The 21,113-nt window shown below is 41.1% G+C and overlaps 1 protein-coding gene across 1 annotated transcript in view; it reads left to right on the top strand.

The window, feature by feature from the left end:
* Positions 1–20,770, top strand: part of LOC135987952 (tyrosine 3-monooxygenase-like) — a 29,047-nt gene extending 8,277 nt beyond the window's left edge. Inside the window, exons 6-12 of the mRNA XM_065633414.1 lie at positions 2,562–2,707; positions 7,564–7,699; positions 8,351–8,420; positions 10,120–10,176; positions 13,271–13,366; positions 18,890–19,023; positions 20,611–20,770. Of these exons, the coding sequence (XP_065489486.1) occupies positions 2,562–2,707; positions 7,564–7,699; positions 8,351–8,420; positions 10,120–10,176; positions 13,271–13,366; positions 18,890–19,023; positions 20,611–20,770 (799 nt within the window). The remainder of the gene's footprint in view (positions 1–2,561; positions 2,708–7,563; positions 7,700–8,350; positions 8,421–10,119; positions 10,177–13,270; positions 13,367–18,889; positions 19,024–20,610) is intronic.
* The last annotated feature ends 343 nt before the right edge of the window (positions 20,771–21,113 follow it).

Raw genomic sequence — 21,113 nt, 5'->3', positions numbered from 1 at the left:
TTTAATTTTGTGTTCTTTCCTGTTTTTCCCTTTTGTTGCCAATGTCTGTTGTTCCAGCTCTTCTCCACCTAGAATTAGTCCCACTGTGGTAAGAGAATAGACCTTTAAAGGAGTATCTGCCCATTTCTCCAAACAGCCAGTCACAGCAACTCAGGTTTTCTTGTTATGTAAAACTGTTTCCAAAATTAGACCTCATAATGGTTATCACAGCCCCTGGGGGCTACGCCCTGAGGTCAGCTGCATTACAGCACAAATTAATTGAGCACTGTGCAGTTGAACCAGAAATTTGTAGTGGAGAATAAATTCCCTTGGTGTTCACTCTGAAGAGTTGTTGGATGCCTTCGGTTTGTAGCAACATGGTTATAAAAACGAAAACTAATCAAGTGAAGAAATACGATTTTCAGTAAACAGAAGGTACAGATGACCTGAGTTTCTGTTTTCAAGACGGCTTATTGGAAGGCCCTGAAACTAAGTAGTCACAAAAGATGTCTTATGGGTAAAGGCTATATAAGAAAAAGGGAGAATCTAGGACAGAATTTTCTCCCAGGTAGCAAGTGATAAGACAAGAGGAAATGGCCTCAAGTTGTGCCAGGGGAGGTTTAGATTGGATACTAGGAAAAATTTCTTCACAGAAAGGGTTGTCAAGCACTGGAACAGGCTGCCCAGGGAAGTGGTTAAGGCAACCATTCCTGGAGGTGTTTAAAAGATGTCTAGATGAGGTTCTTAGGGACATGGTTGCCAGAGCGCCAGAGTTAGGTTAATATTTGGACTTGATGATCTTGAGGGTCTCTTCCAACCAAAATAATTCTATGATTCTGTGAAAATTATGGGAATGCACCTGTCACATCTTCATAATAAAGCTCACTTTTTTTTTGCCACCTTTTTTTTTTCTAAAATAATAAGAACAGTTATATAAAATAAGCTCGTTGCCTTTAAAGTCTTCCAAGTGGCTGGCTCTATCCTTTGTTATGAGGTTCCTTTCTAGAATATTTAATGGACTGTGCTTTCAGCAGTTTCTCTTTCCATCTCCGGACTGAAGCACCATCAAGCAGCAGCTTGATGGTCCTACAGTGAGGCATTACACCTATTTGAGACACTACACTAGGGTAAGCTTAATTATTGTCTGCAAATATCTGCTGCTCTATTGACTTCGGCATGAACTTAGATGATCACCTTAGAGGTATTTAGAGAGGAGGGACACAGCTTTGGATAATTCATCACTAGTCTCTGAGGCTGCCTATCTTTCTGTGGTAGTCAATGTTTGGACACACAGTAGAATGATATTAATACTTTGATAAAAGAGACCATATGTGCAGAAGCGTAAACAAGCCTGCTCTCTCTAGACTCCAGTCTGGGGATGAACTCTGTTCTGGTTCAGATCCTATGCAATCCCACTGAAGTCACCAGTATTCTACAGAGAAATAAGCCAGGGCAACGCTTGAACTCCAGTTTTACTCATTTTTTCCTAATTCTTCTATGGAAATGGCCCTGTCTTCTGTGACTTCAGCAATAATGACAGCAGCCACTGTTTCCATTGATTCTTTTAGGTTTTTTTTCCTCCTAAGGTTTTCCTGCCCCCCTTCATTCTGTTTCTTTGCTCCCACATTGTGTAAGAGACTCGTACAAATGAAGTGAGCCAGTACCAGGGACTGGCGATCACTTCCATAGCAACAATAGCATCACACAAAAAAATACAATACAAAAACAACAAAAGGTCACTTTCTGTAGCCAGCATTTCCAAGAATGATCTCAATTTTCATAAACCAATGTTTATAAAATTGTTAACACCCTAGGGCCATGTCTGAACAAAAATAACCATTTCTATAAGGTTCTTTGCCATCCTATTACTACTTGTTTATTTTGCAACAGCTAAATATATTCCAAACCACAGCTCTAAATCCAAGCACCATCAAGTCTAGGAGACACTTGAAGCTTGTGCCCAAATCTGGTTATATATATTTTTCCTCAGCTGATCTCTTTTTGTATAATGGGCTAAATGCTTCAGGAAGTTGGCATGTCTTTCAAATACATAGCCCATGCCAGACGTTTTGAACTGCAAAAGTATGAACCTCTTTGCCTGTCCCGATATTACTTTTTAGTATCAGAAAATGTTCTTTTTTAGGAGGAGGCTGATAAGAGTCAAACACAGGCTAGGCTTCAGCATGGAGATTAAGGGACTGGTATTTCAAGTTGGGCAACATAGAGAGGGCCACAGCTTTAGCTTTTCCATGGGGTTTCCCTGGTGCCTACAACACCCTTATGCCCAAGCAAGAAACACTTCTGAATCAGGATTAGAGTCCTGTTACTTTAAAGGAGGGTATTGGAAGGGATAAAACAGATTTGCTGAAGAGAGCCCACCTTCTATAGGAAAAGTGAAACAAAACCCCTTATGTTTTGCTACATCCATCCAGGCAGCAGCTTCCAAGCACCAGATGTCCTGAGTTCAGATTTTAAGACGATTGCCTATGCAACGGGATTATGACTCTCTGTGGATCTGTAGATAGGGCAGATAAGTACTGCCTTATTGAGGTGGGTCATGCTCTACGGTTTTTGCTTTTCAGGAGAGAAGTCTACAGGAAGCTGAGCAGCCTTTACCCTACTCATGCCTGTATGCAGTACTTGGATGCCTTCCGGCAGCTGGAGAAATACTGTGGCTACCAAGAGGATCACATACCTCAACTTCAGGATGTCTCCAGATTTTTAAAAGGTCAGTCATCATGAACCATGGTTTATTCTAGGCTTTCCTGGATATGTTTGTACATCACATACACACACAAACCATCTCATAGGGCCCAAGCTGGTGAACATAGCTGATTAGCTGTAAAGTTCCCTTGTGCAAGATGAGCTGTAGCACTGGGCACTAATACCAGGTGTATCTAGGGACCAAGCTGTAACTACATTTGTGTTTGCTCTGTAAGGGGCTGCAGTTGGTGTAGCATTAACGAGCCAATTCCAGTACCAGTAGCAGTACAGCCACAGCAGCACACTACACAGCATGACTGCCACATGCAGGTTTTCTATGGGTTTGGCTGTAATTTATGCTTCTATAGATATGCTGCTAGTAACACCCAAACACAAATAAAGGTACATACCTCTCAAGTCTGATGCATGAGACAGGATGGCAATGTCTCCTAAAGGAAATGATTTCCAGGAGGTCCTGCTAGTCAATCAGCAGCTACCTCAAAACAACACTTCTCGTTCTCCATGGCCCTACTTGCTAGACTAAACTCTTTGATACCTGCCGCATGGCTGACAGGAGAGCAGAAAGACTGAAATGCTCGTCTGTAAATGCACAAAGATGTGGCCTTAGATGAAGGGACACATAAGACTGTTAGACTGACCTACCTGCTGTTAGCTGGGAGCTGACTAGCAAGGAGCAGGAGAGGAAGGGAACCTGCATTATTTTCATGAGGCCACAGGCTGCGTGGGTTCCCAAGGCCGGGTGCTTTGTGTCAAACAGCTGATTTCCTACTGTTATCCAGAATGACTAAAGAATGATGATCTTTAAAGAGTCCTTGCTCCTTCTCAGTGACAAGGAGATGTGCCAGAGAGTGGAGGACAGCTCAACACTATGCTGAAATAAATAACAAAAAGTATGGCTTAATTTTAAATAAATTCAATTAAACACAATATTCAGAAAATCATGTGACCTGCTGCTTGTGTAAGCAGGTGATGTTAGTAACCTTGAATAAGTTTTCTGTTGCTGAAGAGTTTTCTAAGACATTGCCACTTTAAGGGAAGATTAAGCTGTTCGATGGCAAAGTTTTTATCACACCTTTAGTACAAGGGAATGGAGGTTTGGCATGTGAAAAGCATCTCTCATGAACACACTAGTGCTGTCACATCCAGCTGTAGGAATTTTTCTGTGTATGCGTTCTGCATTTTCCCGTGTATTTTCCCTTCTATTCAGCTATCCATCTTACTTCTCTCCTATGGTAACTGGGCTTATAAATATTTTTTCTCATGAAGCAGCTATTCTCATCTTCTGTCATTTACACAGTAGCTGACAGCAGGGAGCTCCAGAAATCATGTGAAGCTGATTTGATTACCACAAATATTCATACTCCTTAAGTGAATCAGGTGATTTTAAAGGTGAGGTGGGGAGGGGAGGGGAGCCAGGGGGTGAGAATTTAGGATAATGTAAGAATATCCTGTCATAATACCATTTCTATTACTCATATTGGTGGACAGGATTTGATTTTCTGGAGTCTGGGCCTGCTCACTTCTTTTGTGGGCTCTGGTTCTAAAAATTCTCTATCCCATACAAATTACCCTAAAAAAAATGTTTAAAAAAAGCAATAAAAATGGTCATTCTTAAAATTCTGCTAGTAAGGGTTGGGAAGATCTTCACAGTGAGTTTCAATGCACCTACCATAAACATGGGGTGTCTATCGTAAGCTAATTGTCCAAACTGTTCTAACTGGGAATGAGAATCAGGCAATTCAGAGGCATTTTATTCTGTCCTGGAATGGATGTCTAAGGAAAATTGAAAGAATGGTTCTTGGGAGTGCTGGTCCTACCCTCCTTAAACTGTAGACAAAACCCAGATCATTTTAGCCTAAAGGCTTTGTAAAAGATTATGCATAGACAGAATAGAGTTTGTTCAGAACTGTGTATACAGCTAGACACCATTAAGAGTGAGTAAGCTATTTTAGCCTTTTAGTTATAAGGGGCTTTGAGCTGATATCTTACTTATCTTCAATAATTACCTCTAATAAGGTAGTTTCACTGTCCAGATTACTTGGTAGAATAGCATGAAGATTGACATTATTGCAAGGTCCTTTTGTAACAAACTCAGTCTAACTCAGAAGCATCTGCAAGGTCTGTAAAATCTGTATTAAATTGCATGCCAAGCAGTCACCAGGTGAGAGGTAAGATTTATAAGGAATTCTGATTTATAACCAATTTGGGTGGCTTTTACCACCAGCATCAGCAAGGCCAGAAATTTTGGTCATTACAACTCATGAATCAACTCTGTGCTTAGGTTCTTTCCTGTGTTACAGGTGTGCAGTGCTCAACCAAACAAACCTCAGCCAAACTATAGGCTGAATCTTGTGTCTCCCAAGATTCCTTGGCATATAGTGGATGTGTTTCAGCTACTAAAACCTATGTGGAGATGCATAGCACAGCTCCCCCTGTCACTGGTTATCTCTGACTGAGCCCTGAACTGTCCCATGCTCCCAGTTAGGACTCAAATCCCAGCACATATCTTTGCTAAATACTGCCTCTAAGGACTGGATCATTCTTTAGCATACATGATGACAAAATCTTTACATAATCAACTGTAGGGATGCAGAAAGAGAGAGAGAGGAATACCCTGGAGAGAAAGCGATCATGCTATAACCAGCCCACACAGACAGATAAACTTCCATCTTCTCTTTTACTCAGCCATGTCTGTGAACTCAAGCAAGAAATTCCTTTTGACTTCAATACAAGTCGATCTGTCTAGTGTTACCTGGCCTGCTAGTGAGGCTGGTTTGAACAGAAGTGAACTCTATATCATAAGTATTTCATAATTACTTAGAGGGTTACTTAATGGTTTACCATGATGAGTGTTTTTCTAAAGGGTTAACTAGATGGACCTAGGCACATTTTTCTTTCTAGGAAAGATGTTTGGATTTAGGCATTCATTGTCCTCCACAGCTGGAAGAAATTACAGCCAGTGAACTCAAGCAAGCTCACGCTACAACACACAGGCCTGTATACATGAGGTTTTTAGGCCAAGAGCTAAGCCTTGCAGATCACTTTAGGTCAACTGCTCAAGACATTCTCTTCAACTCATTTTGTTTTAAGAGATCTTTGGGCAGCAGGTCCAATCAGACACACCCCCACTTCTCTTCTGATTGCTGCTTTTTTGCAGTAATGAAATAGAAGTTCAGATTTTGCAGATATTACCTTCAGCAGATAACTTTTTCCTATGGCTTTTCAAGGCAGCTAGCCAAGTCTGTTCCACCAGCAGACTGTCTGATTCACTGGCCTATATTTAAAAGGGCATCTCAGGGAACATAAGTTGTAATTTTCATTTTCCCTTCTGCTCCTCCAGCATGGATGCTAAAGCAATATAAATTTCCCTAGACTTTTTCATAGTCCTTCCAAAACTGAATTACTTAGGGCTTGGTGCTTGTCTGATATATTTTTCAGCTGGTGCAGTTTTCGCTTCACTCAGAATTTAGCCCAAAGATGACCAGATTCTCAGTTTTTCATGTTCCTCTGGATTGTCTTAGTAGCAAGGGAGTTCTCTTCTTGTGCCAGCTCCTGGCCGCTGCCTAAGGAGACACAGCTGATGGTCTGTTTATTCCTGCAAACTCCCTGCTTTCTTAACTGGGGATAGGGGAGAATAGTAAGCTGATTTACCATCTCTTCTGGTTTCCTGGTTAACTCTGATGTCTTTGCTCAGGATATAGACAAAGACATAATCCCCATAGGCTTTTGCTGTTATTCAGTTTTGAGGCAGTTCTGTACCCATTACCTTTGAATTTAGTGGAGCAATAGAAGATAACCATGGCATATACTAACCATCTAGTCCCTCATATTGTTGGAGAGAAGCATTACTTGCTGTCTGCTCTTTTTTTGTACTGTATGGCTTCAGATGTTTTTTTGTCACTTCAAATTCTTCCAGCGAAGCCTTTTTTTTTTTTTTTTTTTTTTTTTAATAATGAGAAAAGTGCTAATAGCCAGACAGAGCAAGACAAGAAATGCTGGAAGGAACATTAAAAACCAAAACAAACCAAATCTTGTAAATTGCCTGGTTTCTGGGTGGGATTTTTTTGTTTGTTTACATAAAATAAATTGGGTTCCAGGCTTCACGATACAATAGAATATGGATAAAGAAGGGAGAATAAAGCCATTTCTGGTTTTTTTTTAAATGTAGTTTTATTCTTTAAAGAAGATGACATGTCATTTATGGCAGCTGAGAATGCAACACAGATTTTGAATATAGGACTTCAAAAAGATTATCATTGGCTCTCTTTTAAAGCAGTGATCTTCAATTTTCTTAGCTTTACAGACCACCAACATGTTTCCCATGGAAATGTAGATTTTTGTGTTCTGCTGAACATAGGACCGGTTATTTTGTGAGTTGTCCCTCACAGACCTTTCATAGTAATGCAGGGTGCCCTGGGATAACAGTGATAGCTCAAGCCGAGATCACAGTGCAAAAGTATTGCATTCTTCTGTCCTGTTCTATAGGTACATGCAAAGCAAAACACATATGATCACATCACTGAGAGGTTGTGTAGTTCTAGACAAACATAGTGGATACATGTGTGTAAATGTGCTAAAAACGTAAACCGGAGTAGGCAGTACTCCCATACCTCATATCATTGCTGTGTGAAGACACATAGGATGGATGGCTAGGTGATTTGATGTTGTAGTGACTGGACACAGCATTACAGGGGCACATCGGTAATGATAAGCCAGGGAGGCAGGGCCTTCATGCTATGCTTAGATGGAGGGAGCTACTGCAACAGAGCACGAAGATCCTCCAAAACTGCTTACCTGAAGTAAGTGTGCCATGTAGTTAACCCTAGAAACATCTGAATTCGATCTCACTTCCCTTTGCAGAGAGAACAGGTTTTCAGCTGAGACCAGCTGCAGGACTGCTGTCTGCTCGTGACTTCCTTGCCAGCCTGGCATTTCGTGTCTTCCAGAGCACACAGTATATAAGGCATTTCTCTTCTCCTATGCATTCCCCAGAACCGTAAGTTTGACGCTTTGGCAAAATCCATCCTTAATGTGTTGGGGATGATTCTCTTGGGAACAGCTCTGGAGCACTATCCAGTAGTCCACAGAATGAAACAATTTGAGAAACTGGTAGCTGGAGAGTTAGAAGGGGAAGTCATGCATGAGAGGGTGTGGGTCTCTGTCTCGCTTGCAAAGTTGTCTGGGGAAGGAAAAGACTGGAGAATATCTGGTTTAATCTTTTCATCCTGCCTTCAGTTACCATCTGCTGGGGTTTGATTCCCTGCTGTGAAACTCTCCCAGTAAGTGCTGGCCAGACAACAGCAATTACATTTCATGAGAAATTACAAGTTCACACAGACGTTTTTGTTGTATGCTGTAACAAAACAGGGGCCTTTCAAAGATGTTGTGACATAGGAGACTAGTGCCCGTGCCATCCCAAGTGAGACAATAGCTAGGGTAGCCGGGGGCTGCTGGCTCCATATAGCAGGCAAAAGGAAATGTTCTGTTCTGCTCCCTCCAGAGCCAGGCCAGGTATAGAGGCAGCTACTGTGGAGCAGCACTCGCACTCGCTCCACTTAGGGGTCTATTGGCTAAAGTCCTTCATGGGAAGTTCACACAGGGCAGGAAAAGAAACATTTATTAAACACAAAGGTCACTTGTTTTCCAGAGACTGCTGCCATGAGTTATTGGGTCATGTTCCCATGCTAGCTGACAAGGAGTTTGCCCAGTTCTCACAGGTAAGAAGCTTGTTCTGCTGGCTGTTAACCAACTGCTCTAGGTAGCAGGCCAGAAGTGCCTCAAAGGCGTGCATCTCACCATGTTTGAAATGCTACTTTAAGTAAGACTTGATTACGCCTGAGTCACAACCTCCAGTGGGGTGGGCTAGCAGGGCCCCAGGAGACTTTTACTCCAAGGGAGTGGTAGTACTGCTCCCTAGAGACATGATGTAAAAGGAAGGGCAGACACTGTTTGTGAGACTTCTCTGTGGGAGGGCCATGTCAGTCTGCAGAAGGATGCCAGTGGAGCCTCTGCGGTGCTGCGTGTTTGAGCTGTACCCGCTACGCTGTTCCCCTGGCTTCCATTCCTACACCACAAGAACCTAACCAGCAACAGCCATCGAGTCCCCAGGCTGATTCTGTCTCTAGATGTACATTTCTATCTCACATGATACTTTAATTGTGTCCATCACCATGTCTTTCATTAAAGATGTTTTTCCTTCTGCAGCTCACCAGATTCTCACAGCATTGCTCACACTTGTGAGGAGGCTCCAAAAAGCAAACAGGGCTTCTTTGTACAATAAAGGGCTATTTAGTATGAGCAGTCAGTGTCAAACCCAAGTGAACTCAATGACCTCATATAATGAAAGACTTCAGAACTATCGATGTGCCTCAAAACCATAGCAGAGGGAAGAAGATAACTCATATTCTAGGCTTATCAGTCAGTGGTCAGTACAGAAACTGGTAATAAGAGCAGAGGGGTTACATGATGCAGGTCCTTGTCAGAATATCTTAAAAAGGATGCCAGTTCACCTCATATAATATGGTTTCCAGTTGTGTTGACTTGAATAAATGCCAGTTTCTATTTTGGTCATAAATATTGGTTATTATCAGATTCAGTTGAGTAGTACTTAAAATATCTTAGTGGTCTATAATTTATTCAGGGAGAAACCTCTTCAGTTTAGTTCAATACCAGAACTGAATACTCATTAGAAATAAGAGATTATAGCAATTTCAAAAACTTTCAACTTTCCTGTTTTCCCATCTATAACACAGACTATACAAAATGGGATCACATTAAATTAATTTTCACATTTCACTTTTTTTTTTCCCCAAAGTATTTTCACAGTTGAAATTCATCCCATGAAAACTGGTTTTTGTTCCATTCAACATAAGACAATGAATGGTGAAAATGCCCTAGTTCTGTTTGTTTGCTGCATGATATGGCTCCTGGGATAGCTAAGAAGAGACATCTAGAGATTCCTATTGTGAGAATAACAATTAACAGGGAGCACAGATGAGAGTAAACAGAATACTCCCTGCATAGATCTGACCCACTTGTAAGAGCTGTCAGAAAGAGAGTGAGAGACAGAAAGGTAATGGCAAAGATAAAACCCACCTTGCTGTCCTTCCTTCTCATGCTTCCCTATAAATCTATGCCAAGGACAGCCCAGCATTAAGCCAAGAGATGGTTAAGTTTACACAGAGAATGCTGAGGATTAAACACTCATCTAATGTGGCTCCCAGTGCTATGTAGCTGGGAGCCAGGGAGAGGTAGGCATCCTGGAAGCCATGGAAGGTCATTTTGGGTGACAAAAACAATGAATAGTTCATGCTATTCATGCTAGAAATGATGTGGTCCTCCCTCTTCCCTTCTTTCTCTCCCTTGGGCTGAATAATCACACTAGTGTAACACTGCCTGCTTGCTTACTTGCTTTAGGATATTGGACTGGCTTCTCTTGGATCATCTGAAGCGGAGATTGAGAAACTGGCCACAGTAAGTGCAGATGGCAGTTTAATATCCAAGGCAAAATGCAAACGATTCACTGCATATCCCCTACTGTGCAGGGAAAGGTCTTCTCTAGTGTCTGAGATTAGCCACAAAAGTGGGAGCATCAGCAGGATTGTGTCTTCTCATCCACAGGTGAGGGACATGCTGGAGCAGGGACTGGAGTCCCTCTGGGGGAGCCCAGAAGTATGTGATTCCAACTGAGAAAATGCTTATAGTTTTTGCTTCTGTGAGAATATATTGCTGAAGCTGATTTTCTACAACTTCAGCCACAGGAGGGTCCCTACTCACTTTCCAGATTCACCTAATAGGCTAGATACCCAATGTGATTCCCGCATTTTCTCCTATGAAAGGTGCAAGGAACGGTCAGAATTTGGTGCACCCCGTATTCATTAATCTCACAGAATAGGTGAGGTCTTTAAAGCAATTTGACAGCAGATATTGTCCTTCAGTTCTGAGTGACTAGCCTATATAACATATACCAAAATGATTTTTTTTTTTTCCTGATAATGACAGCCATTTCCTAGTCTTGATGATTTTCTCAGGGGAAGAGAGGAGCCTTCCCCTCACCCAGATGAGTGAGGCTCATCCAGGAAAGGGGGTAGATGGGAGGACAGTGTCACTCCTTAAATTCCTCACCCAGCCCACAGCCCCACTCATGGTGATGTGGAACGAGGCACTGTGCGAAGAAGATCATGGCTCACCTAAAATCTACCTGCACGTATCTGTCTGTGGCTAAGGACTAGGTAAGACCAGCAGTATTTTTAGAGTTTGGAGAGCAAAAGGTGCCAGTGCTGAATTTTTCATAGCATCATCCAGGTCCTGGGCTGGTGGTGTGAGGGGACTATGCAGTGACATGTGCACATTTCCTCTGCAATTTCCCCTCTCTGGGTCTAGAGAGGCTAGAGTAAGATTAAGATCCACACTTTTGCTAAGATTAAAAGAATTAGGGGTCCTGGAGAGCTGTATTGCATCATTACCCAGGTCTTGGTGGGACTGGGTGAAGGCCAGTAGCTCACATAGCATTTCTCTGCAAGCACCTCTCCCTGAGCCTGGACTACCTAGGACTAGATTAGAGGTAGGGTTAAGGTTAGAAGAATGATAGGTCTCATACCTGAAGTTGTCATAGTATCATCTAGGGTTTGGAGAGGTAGAATAAGGGCACCTTTTTGAAAGGACTATCTGCATTTAAGGATCTGTGAGAATACAATTTTGTAAGTGCCATTCAAGTATTCTAAACAGTAAACATATTCTGAATTAACATGTCAGTCTTCAATTGTTTAAAAGTTAAACATCTGATCTAGTCTTATTATTTAGGTTCCTTCACTAGAAAGTGAAGGTAGAGGAGAACTTGTAATGTATTCGCTATCCTGACATAAATGCCTAACATAAATACTTTTTTCTCTCTGGAAGTTCCTGTCGTTCTCTATCCATTATAAAGAGAATGTAGGTAACTAGATTATATTATTTGGCAACATTTAAGCAAACTAAAAGATTATTTAAAGAACCTCAAATTTGCTGGTTGCTATCGTCTATAACATTTGTAAGACAAACTTCGAAATGCCATTACTTCATTCAGTCCATGGACTTCTCCAAGCAGGTGGATCTGTGCACAAGAAATGGGAAATTGCCAGTGTTCATGTTGTCCACAGAGTGCCACTGGTACCATGTCTTGTACTCTGTTAAAACAGTGAGAGCCGAAAGAACCTCACTAACTGAAAGCCAAATACAAGATATCTAAGGAAACACTGAAAAAAATTCTTCCTCCTCCCAAGTCTCATTCTCCAGTCCAAAAGGCTGTCTGTTAAATAGGGAGATACCAGAAAGACTTTTCACTGTGAAATAATAAGAATCAAGATTATTAGCACAAGAATGCAGAATTATTAGATGACCTTTAGAGGAAGCACCTCAGGATTTTGCAGAAATAAAGATCCTGGTATGCTGTTTCTTTAGAGGTGAATTTGCAGGCCAAAACCAAGTTGTCAACATCACAATACATGTGAGATAGGGTGTGAGAAAGAAAGTAAAACGCAGAATAGATAGAATAACATAGTTTCACATTATTTTACAAACTGCCTGCAGTTCTTTGAGAAGGGTGCTGAGAATGCAACACTTATGGCAAAACCGAAGCCAAGGTCCAGCCCTACCTATGAGGCAACAAACAGCTATATGTCCCTAAAGGAACCTTGAAGAGTTGAGACACAAAGCCATAGTCTTGAAATGCCTCATGTTATCCATGCTTTTTTTTTTGCACAACACCTATCCACCTGCTCAGGTGTCAGGCTGTGTCCAAAATTGCTCCTTCACTGTTCATTTCCTTAGATGCTATAATTAGGGAAGGACTAATAGGTTAACAGAGCTGAGAGTTGCTTTTATCTCACTGCTGTCCAGCAGGTAAAGAAAGTATTGTCCTAAGCATGCTTAATTGCAATAAAAGCCCAGAGAGGTGTATCTTTATTTTCTTCTGGAGCATGCTGAAGATGTGATTGGCATAATCTTAAAGGGCACATTGCTGCTAAGTGATGTCATTCTTCAATTCTTCTGAATGCTATCACACAGACAAAAATGGAGAGAAATGTCCTTTCAAGGACCTTTCCTAGGGTCTTGAATCCTCTACAGGGGTCTACCTGTCCTTCTAGGGACTACGGGTTGATATCTGTCAGCTTCCACTGACTGTAATGAAGCTCAGGGCTAAGAGGTTGCAAGGTAATATGTAGCATTTTCCAAAGAAAGAAGGTCATAAGACTTTATGGCTTTATTTACCCATGTAATTATCATTAGTGTTGGGGGTTGGGGTTTTTTTTCGTTTTGTTTGTTTGTTTGTTTGTTGGGTTTTTTGGTGGTTGTTTGTTTGTGTGCGGGGAGTGAGAATAAGAAGGATGGCAAGTTTTGAAAAAAGATGTTATAATTTGTGCGTTATGTGTTTGAGAGAAAAAATAATTTTCTTAAAATATACAACTATAAAATTTAAAGATACAAAGACGTTAAGGAATAAGGATAAAAGAAAATTAAAGGGAAAATGAGCAGCTTAAAAATGAACTGCCTGTTGAGACTGTTTTTCACAAGTTGTTCTTATTACCAGCTTTATTGGTTCACTGTGGAGTTTGGTCTCTGCAAGCAAAATGGATCGATCAAAGCTTATGGGGCAGGACTGCTTTCGTCTTATGGGGAGCTTATGGTATGTGTAAAACCTATGGTACTGGAAGATTTCTGTAATCCAATTTTCTGAACTCTCAGGTAAAAGCAAAATATTGTTTCCTCACATAACAATATGATTTAAAATATTTATCTTTTGCAAAGAAATTAATTCTCCTTTCCCAGAAGCTACTGAGTAGGGGAAAAACTACTGCAGGATTGTACCTGTCTTCCACCTAAAGAGAAGAAATGCAACAAAAGCAACCATCCTGTAAAGAAATAGATTTGCTTCTTACAGCTCCTGGCCAGTAGCAATACAGTTGACTTTAACATAAAACCCATGTACCTTTCTGAGTTATGCACTAGAGGGCAATATCATGCCTGTTATGAACTCTGCTACTTTGTCCATGCCATTGACATTCATGTACATATGAATCAGAAAGGCGCTGACTGACTGGAGCAAATAAAGTGTGAAGAAACTGTAAATAGCATGGACACTGCCAAAAAGAAAATCCTTTAGAGTTTTACATTCCTAAATAAGTTTCAAAACTAATCCCAGCTGAAGTTTTGTGTAGATGAAAATCTGCATACACAAGGTTGATACTGCCATTCCTGGACAGATTAACTGTGGAAAAAGGGACTGTGCACCTTTACAGAAAGCTTATGGGTTTCCCCTTCTTCGGACAAACAGCTGATAGGGGAGATATTAATTTCTCCTCAGTTTTGCAGAGCACTGAAGCAGATGATGAATTTCTAAGTGCAAAACCCCTAAACTGGTACTAGTAGCCCTCAAGTGCTTCAGGTTGTGCAGATATTGGATGATTTATTTGAATTAGTAAGAGGCAAAGGAAAATAAAAAAGCACTCTTTTCATGCATTTTTATAAACCAGAAATCGATTTTTTTCGTGGGAGATATAGTTTAAGCTTAACACATAGACACAACAGCTTAAAAGCCAGCTACATTATGCATTCACATGGAACCATGGCTGGATTTAGCACAGCTTGGACTCTCATAATTGGGAAGAGTTGGATTGTCATGACGATAAATGTACTACAAAACTCTCCTAATGGCATACAGGTCAGCCTGCTTCCCAGTCGATTGACAGAAGGAAGCAACAACATGTTAACGTATCTCAAGGCATTTATAGCAGAAGTCCCAAGAGAGGAGTAGTTGAGATTTAACATATAGAAAGGGGAATCCTCCCAGACATCAACCTTCATTTTACCACCTGCCTAGTTTATTATTGCTTTTCTCCCAACATTTGCAATTTGGAGACTTTTGGGAGCAAACTCTGCGGTATATGATTTGTAGAGCTTGCTTTCTTGATAAGCTGAGAGATCTCCATGCTCATTGGTCCTCTAGAGAAATAAATGTGTCTTCCTTTCTACATAACAACCTCATCTTGTGCCTGACTGCTAATGGACAGAAGCAGAAGTCTGCTAGCATTATTGCAGCACTCATCTGTAGAACAGTGGAAAGTATTGTTGTGAAACAGCGGATCAGTGAGCTCCCCTACAAATTACACTCCAGTGCAATGCGTTTGCTTTATGTCTATCTGTTCTAGGTTAAGGCTGAAACAACTGTTTTTCTGAGAATCCTTAAATATTTGCTATATTCACAGCCAACAAACAGGAAACCTAGGCTTGCTTTTATTTACCTGGTAAAACTGAAAATGTCCTATATCAAAGCACACTTCAAGGCAACTTCTATTCTACTCTACCTGCCTGAACACTTTATAATTTTAAATCAGGGTACTAAAGGGCAGAGGTAATCATGTCTCCAATACCTATGTATTAATAGCTTTCATAGTAATATGCACCACAGAATCTACCTGCATGATATTATCTTCTTTTTCTGTTTAATTTTGACACAGATGAAGGTAAAAGTTGCATCAGGAATGCTTACTTTTGGCGGCTAGAGTTGAGTGTACCAGACTTGTGCTCTCTCTCTTTTCTTTCTACACATTTATTAACCAGGCACAAACAAGCTCTTCTGCTTTCGGTTAAAGTTGTAGGCAAGTACTGCTTTTCCACAAAACTGTGCTATATAACACAAAATTATAACTGCATCTCAAATTCCCTGCCTCTAAGGTTGAAAATGGAAGTAGTAACGGTCTTCGAGTTGATAAAGGGTAGATTTTTGTCATTACTTTTATCATCAGTTGTTGTTTGGTAATGCTGCAGGATAAACTTTTGGTACAGCTGGGTCCACCTAGGTCTTCATCCATCATATTCCTGAAATTACATGTGGATGTGATAGCATTTATATTCAATAAGTAATGAAAAAGGATTATGTCCCTTCCAAAAGTGTGTTCATCTTTCACTTAACACCTAAGACAATCTGAAGATGGGAAGTAGTTCACCAGCAATGCTGCTATGTGCTCTGTACAATCCCTATGTGAGCTCGACGAGTTCATCACTGTGTAGCTTTTGGGACAGCAGCTCAGTGGATTCTGTGCACTTCACCTTGAGCATCTGAAACTTCTCATAGACAAATTAATTATAACCATGGCCTTAAGTGCTGAAGTTTCCTTTTACAGCTGACTGATTATGTCACAGATTTTTAATTGGAATGAAAGTGAAATAGAGAAATGTTTCCATTTAATCATTCTAGTCTGCATAAGCATCTGATTCTAACTTCTGTATAGGCAGTGGCAGTGTGAGTAAAGTGCTGAGGTCCTATGCCTAAGCACCTGCTAGCAACTTGAAAATGTATGCCAACTGTGTCTTTCACAGCTGAAGAGAGGAAAGATATGTAGCGCAATGTCTATTTTGAAGAAGGGATTTTTTTTAGAAATATAGCAGTGGCTAGACAGTTTTGTTAGAGAAGATGAAGACTGGAAGATAGTGAGGCGCATGATAGTCTTCAGTTTCTTGCAAAGCTCATTTTGTGTTCTTAGACTGGCTCTTGAGAAAGCTCTGGATAGTTTTGCTACTGCTTAGGAGAAAGCCATTGTCCATCCTGATAATCATCTGCCCGTCTTCTCAGTACGGGCCCAGATGTGGGCTTGTGCATGGAGGCCCCAAACTTGATTCCATATAATTTAACTGATTGGCATATTTGGGACAGGCAGGTTCACTGCAGCTCATGTGACAGAGGTGACATGTTACAACAACCTATGCAAAGGAGGAGTTTGCTCATCACTGAAGGTTTCTGAACCAGGGATAGCAGGATGATTTGGTCACTGAGGAGGCAAAAAAAGCATGAGTTACTAAGGCTAGGTGGTTGTCTACAAGAAGATAACACCTAACCAGCTGGAAAGGGTCAGCAGCAGTACGTGCAACTGATGTTATGTGAAAACTTAGCATCAGCAAGGAGTCTGGGAACATCCCTGAGCTGCAGCCTGGACTGATGGTCTGTGGGTGTGTGACTGTAACCCAGGGAACCACAACCTGATTATGAAATCTTCAAAATGTTTTCCTCTTCTCCATAGCATGCACTCTGACCAGTTTGAACTCAGCTTCAGGTAATTATTTTCTGCGGATGAACTGATCCTGCCCAAACTCAGGGTGTAACTTGGGAGAAAGGCAGAGATGAGAGATAGAGCTAGACATCTTCTGCATGAGACTTGCACTTGAATCCGTGTTATCTAACAAATCATTTAGTGGCAGCAGCTAGGTATCAGAAGGGACAGGATAACCATACCCAAGTCTAAACTGAATAGTTGTAATGGGTCTGACTGCTAGCCAACCTTGCCTCCTCTGAACTGTAAGAATTCCTCCCCAACAGCTCTCGGTATTCCACTATTTATTTCACTATATTCTGTCAGCTGTTCTACATTATCCAAAATGCTTCTCCTGTTAACACTCAGCTGGACTCTGTCCTACATACAGTAAAATCTATGGCTCATATCACACTTCTGGCAGAACTCAGTGCTACATATGCTGTTCTTGCAGCACAAGTACTTAACTTGTAGAGGTCTTTAAGGCCATCCGGTTTCAAGCTGAACTTCCACCGAAATCAATGGGATTTCAGTTATGCTTCAACACTGACAGCATAGCAGGACCCCTGTCAGGTTTTGAGTTTCTGAAATCTTTCCCATTAATCCCCAGAGCTTCTAAGATTATAAGAGCAGACTCATGATTGTGTATACCATTCATCTTAGACTGTATGAGTGCTCTCCAAGGTTTATTCTTCAATTACACACTGCAAATGAAGAACAGGAAAAACACAATCTTTTAGCATTTTATATCTTTTTCTTTTTTAGTTAAAAAAAAAAAGCCCTGTATTAATTTCTGCACCAGTTCTGCAGCAAATTGGCCTACTGGTTAAGGCAGGCCTCCAGTGATGGAGAGTTCAGCCTCAGTTCAGTGAAATGTCTGCAATCTGCCTAAGGGTACTGTCTGAGTTTTTTCCAGTTAGCAGACTGAGCTGAAAGTCTTGCACAGTGTCACCCACTCTTACTAGTGTCTTACCAGTTATTTACAAGTACCATGCGAGTTGGCATTTTGGATCATAAGATAGTGAAGGGAGCCTTCTGAAGACTGGGGAAGAGGAGAGAAAGGCAAACAGGCAGATCTCAAAGAAGGGGTCAGTGCTGAAACACTGTCCCTAGGTGGATGGTGCCCACTGTCCAGGCTGAAGGTGGAAAGAAAGGTCTCAACATTGACTGGGATGGGTTACCTTTTTCCTTTTTGTTTGTACCCAGGACACTTCACCAAAGTGGCCATGGCACTCACCAACCTGGCCAATTGGAGGCCAAACCAGATTTTAGGCACTGCGGTGCAGTTCAAACATCACAGGAGCTGAGCTAGCTTTAAACTATCTCATTTGGGTTTCAGGGACAGACAAACTGTGCAGGAACTCGCTTTAAGCCTGACAGGACCCTGTGCAAGTACTAAACAACCAACACCAATACCTATACAATCACACTGTCACCAGCTCTGCTGCTGGATTGTTTAAATGTATCTCCAGTATGTGTAAACAAATGATAGACGAGCTGACATAAGCGGCTTCCACAATTCTCCTGTCTGCCTAAGGGAACAATGTAGAAGAACCTGAGCAAAACATATAGAAGAACCTCTGTGGGCCCAAAACACAAACATGCACACACAGGGTATAGTGCATATTTACATATTGGGTTTCAGGGAAGCTTTTAGGCTGCTTAACTGGCATGGGAGCTGTGCAGAAAATACCAGGAATATTCTATCTGTTCTTCAGTGCAGCAGGAAATGTGAGATTGGTGACCTGGGCTGAGAATTTGGTGCTGCACAGGACTGTGAATCTTTTCTGATACTGGTTGAAAAAAGCAGCATGATATTATTTTTTATTTTAGATATTCAGATTTTGGGAGGTGGCATAGACTTTTCCCTCCCTGTCTGAGAACTTGGCTATGGTACCACTCTAATACAGGAAATAGATTTTTTTTCTTTTTTTCCTCTTTTAAAAAATTATTTGTTATTTGGTTTATTGACTGCTGATTATGAAAAGCAGGTTTCACCTCTGAAAGAACAGAACTTGATATTACCTTTAACTATTTCACAAAGAGCATTTCACAGCCAACTAGGCACTAGTTCTTGCTATTTTCATTCACCTGCTCTAACCTGTGTTGTTCCCCTTACAAAGTACGCTTTATCAAACAAGCCAGAGTACAAGCCTTTTGATCCAGAAGTGACTGCAGTTCACCCCTATCAGGATCAAGCTTTCCAGCCTGTCTATTTCATAGCAGAAAATCTGGAAGATGCCAAGGCCAAGATTCAGTAAGTAAAGTGTTTGTGGGTGTTTTCACAAAGTGGGGGCACACCAGCTTGAATCCTAATCTCAAATACATCTACCACTACTGCAGTTACCATGCCAGCCTATCTCACTGCACACTTCATCTGCACAGCGGCTTTTTTTGACAACGATGCTAAATATGAGATTGTTTATTTCAGAAAAGCTTCATAAAAAATCATAACTATATATTGCTATGCTCTGGCCCATGCTTCATCTCAGCAATGCCTCATTTTAGCAACTTCTGCAGCAAATTCTGTAACTGAGTAGAGCACAATTCCACAGTTGGGGTGCCTGTGTGCTAGTTCATACAAATAGCAGGTAATGAAGAACTGATTTACTCAAGGACATATGGAAATTTTATAGCAGACTCAGGAATTAACATGGATCAGCAGGGGGCTTAAAAACAAGATTGCCTTTCTCCTCTGATTATATCTGTACAAAAATGCAGAGTCAGCATTCACAGGCAATCTGATTTCTACAAAGTAGTTGACTGCAATCTAAATAACATTACTTCAAATTAGCTTGAGCTGTTTCTAAATGCATTTCTTTGACTGTGTTATGTTATGCAGTAAGGAGATTTTTTAAATTTATTTCTTTTTAAAGTAAGCAGAGTTTAAATTCTGGCTGTCATCTCCAACAGTTAGAACAACATGACCAATTCTGGCTGGAGGCAGAAGGCTGGTTGTGGAGCTACTGGGGAGCATGTAGGAGCTGAAATGAAGAATTTATTAGAGGAAGAGAACCTGGGCCAGACTTCTTCCCTACTCCCCCCAACCCTTCCCCAGCAGCACCGTCTGCTGGGGTCATAACAATGGTAAATTGGGCCCATCATCTTAAATCTGAAGGTTCACATTAAATTATTAATGTGTGTAAAAACATGGATGAGAAATCACTAGCAGAAGAGAGGATTTTCAAGAGCATTAGATTCAGGCAAACCTGAAAAGAACTCACGAGGACAAGGACCATTCTCAGATTTGAATCTTTTTCATACATTTTTTTCAAGATAGTTGTGCAGCCAAAGCTGCTGAAAATAATCAAAGGCAAAAGAATCTGTCAGAACATAGGCAACATCAGTACAGGGGGTTCCTACCAGTATGTACTTAATGGAAACTTTGTCAGAAATGGCAAGCAATCATGTTTTTTTCTTTTAATAGAGACAGCAAAATAGCCCAGGATGCCTAGTATCAACAGGCTTTTAGAATTTTATGCAGAAAGTGCTACTCCAGGTTATTTCTTGGAAGTGAAGGCAGCAGACATGCTGTGTTCCTGCATTCCTCAGCTTGTGGTTGTAATAACTCTGAATTGTGTTAATGTAGAGCTCTAAGAGCACAGACAGGTCTGAGCCAGCCACGCTGAAAAGCAGACACTGCAGATCTCTTGGGCTGCAGGTAGTTCAGCCATGGGGAGGATGTACTGTACCAGACAAAGTTAAGGAGCAACAGGGAGGAGGTGTCACAGCAACCTCTGCACCCTGATAAGTCCATGCTTACGTACAGAGAAATTAGGTCCTGCAGGTTTTACACTTAGGGAAATGGCTTCTGAACTAGCAGCTCTGTCTTCTTCACCCACAGAAACTACGCAATGAAGATCAAGAAACCTTTTTCTCTGCACTATGACCCGTTCACCAGCAGCATAGAGGTTATGAACACACCTCAGAAAGTCAAGAGGGCACTCCGTCAAATGAAAGAGGAACTGAAAAACCTCTGCTTGGCCCTTGAAAACCTCTCTTAAAACTACATCAGTACTTCTCACCTGGCACTGGGATATTGGTAGATGGTTCCAGCATTTGCAGATTTAGTGATGAAGTTGTAGTTGCATGCAAAAATCTTCAATATACAAAACAGCTCTGTCAAGCTAATCTTTTCACTATAATTTATGCTGCTGACTTAGTCACGTTAATGAGTTTCCATTGAGTATGTTTCAACGACAAAAAAGACCAAATTACTCCAATTTTTGGTAGGTGATAGGAGCTACAGCTCTTTGGAGTGTATTTATCTGTTATTATGGGACTCTTACAGGGGTTTTCTGTCACCTGCCACCTTTTCAAGTTGTCACTAAATAGCACAGTAACTCT

Source organism: Caloenas nicobarica, chromosome 1, assembly GCF_036013445.1.
Source record: "Caloenas nicobarica isolate bCalNic1 chromosome 1, bCalNic1.hap1, whole genome shotgun sequence".
Taxonomy (NCBI): Eukaryota; Metazoa; Chordata; class Aves; order Columbiformes; family Columbidae; genus Caloenas; species Caloenas nicobarica.
This window is presented reverse-complemented; position numbering and strand designations above follow the sequence as displayed.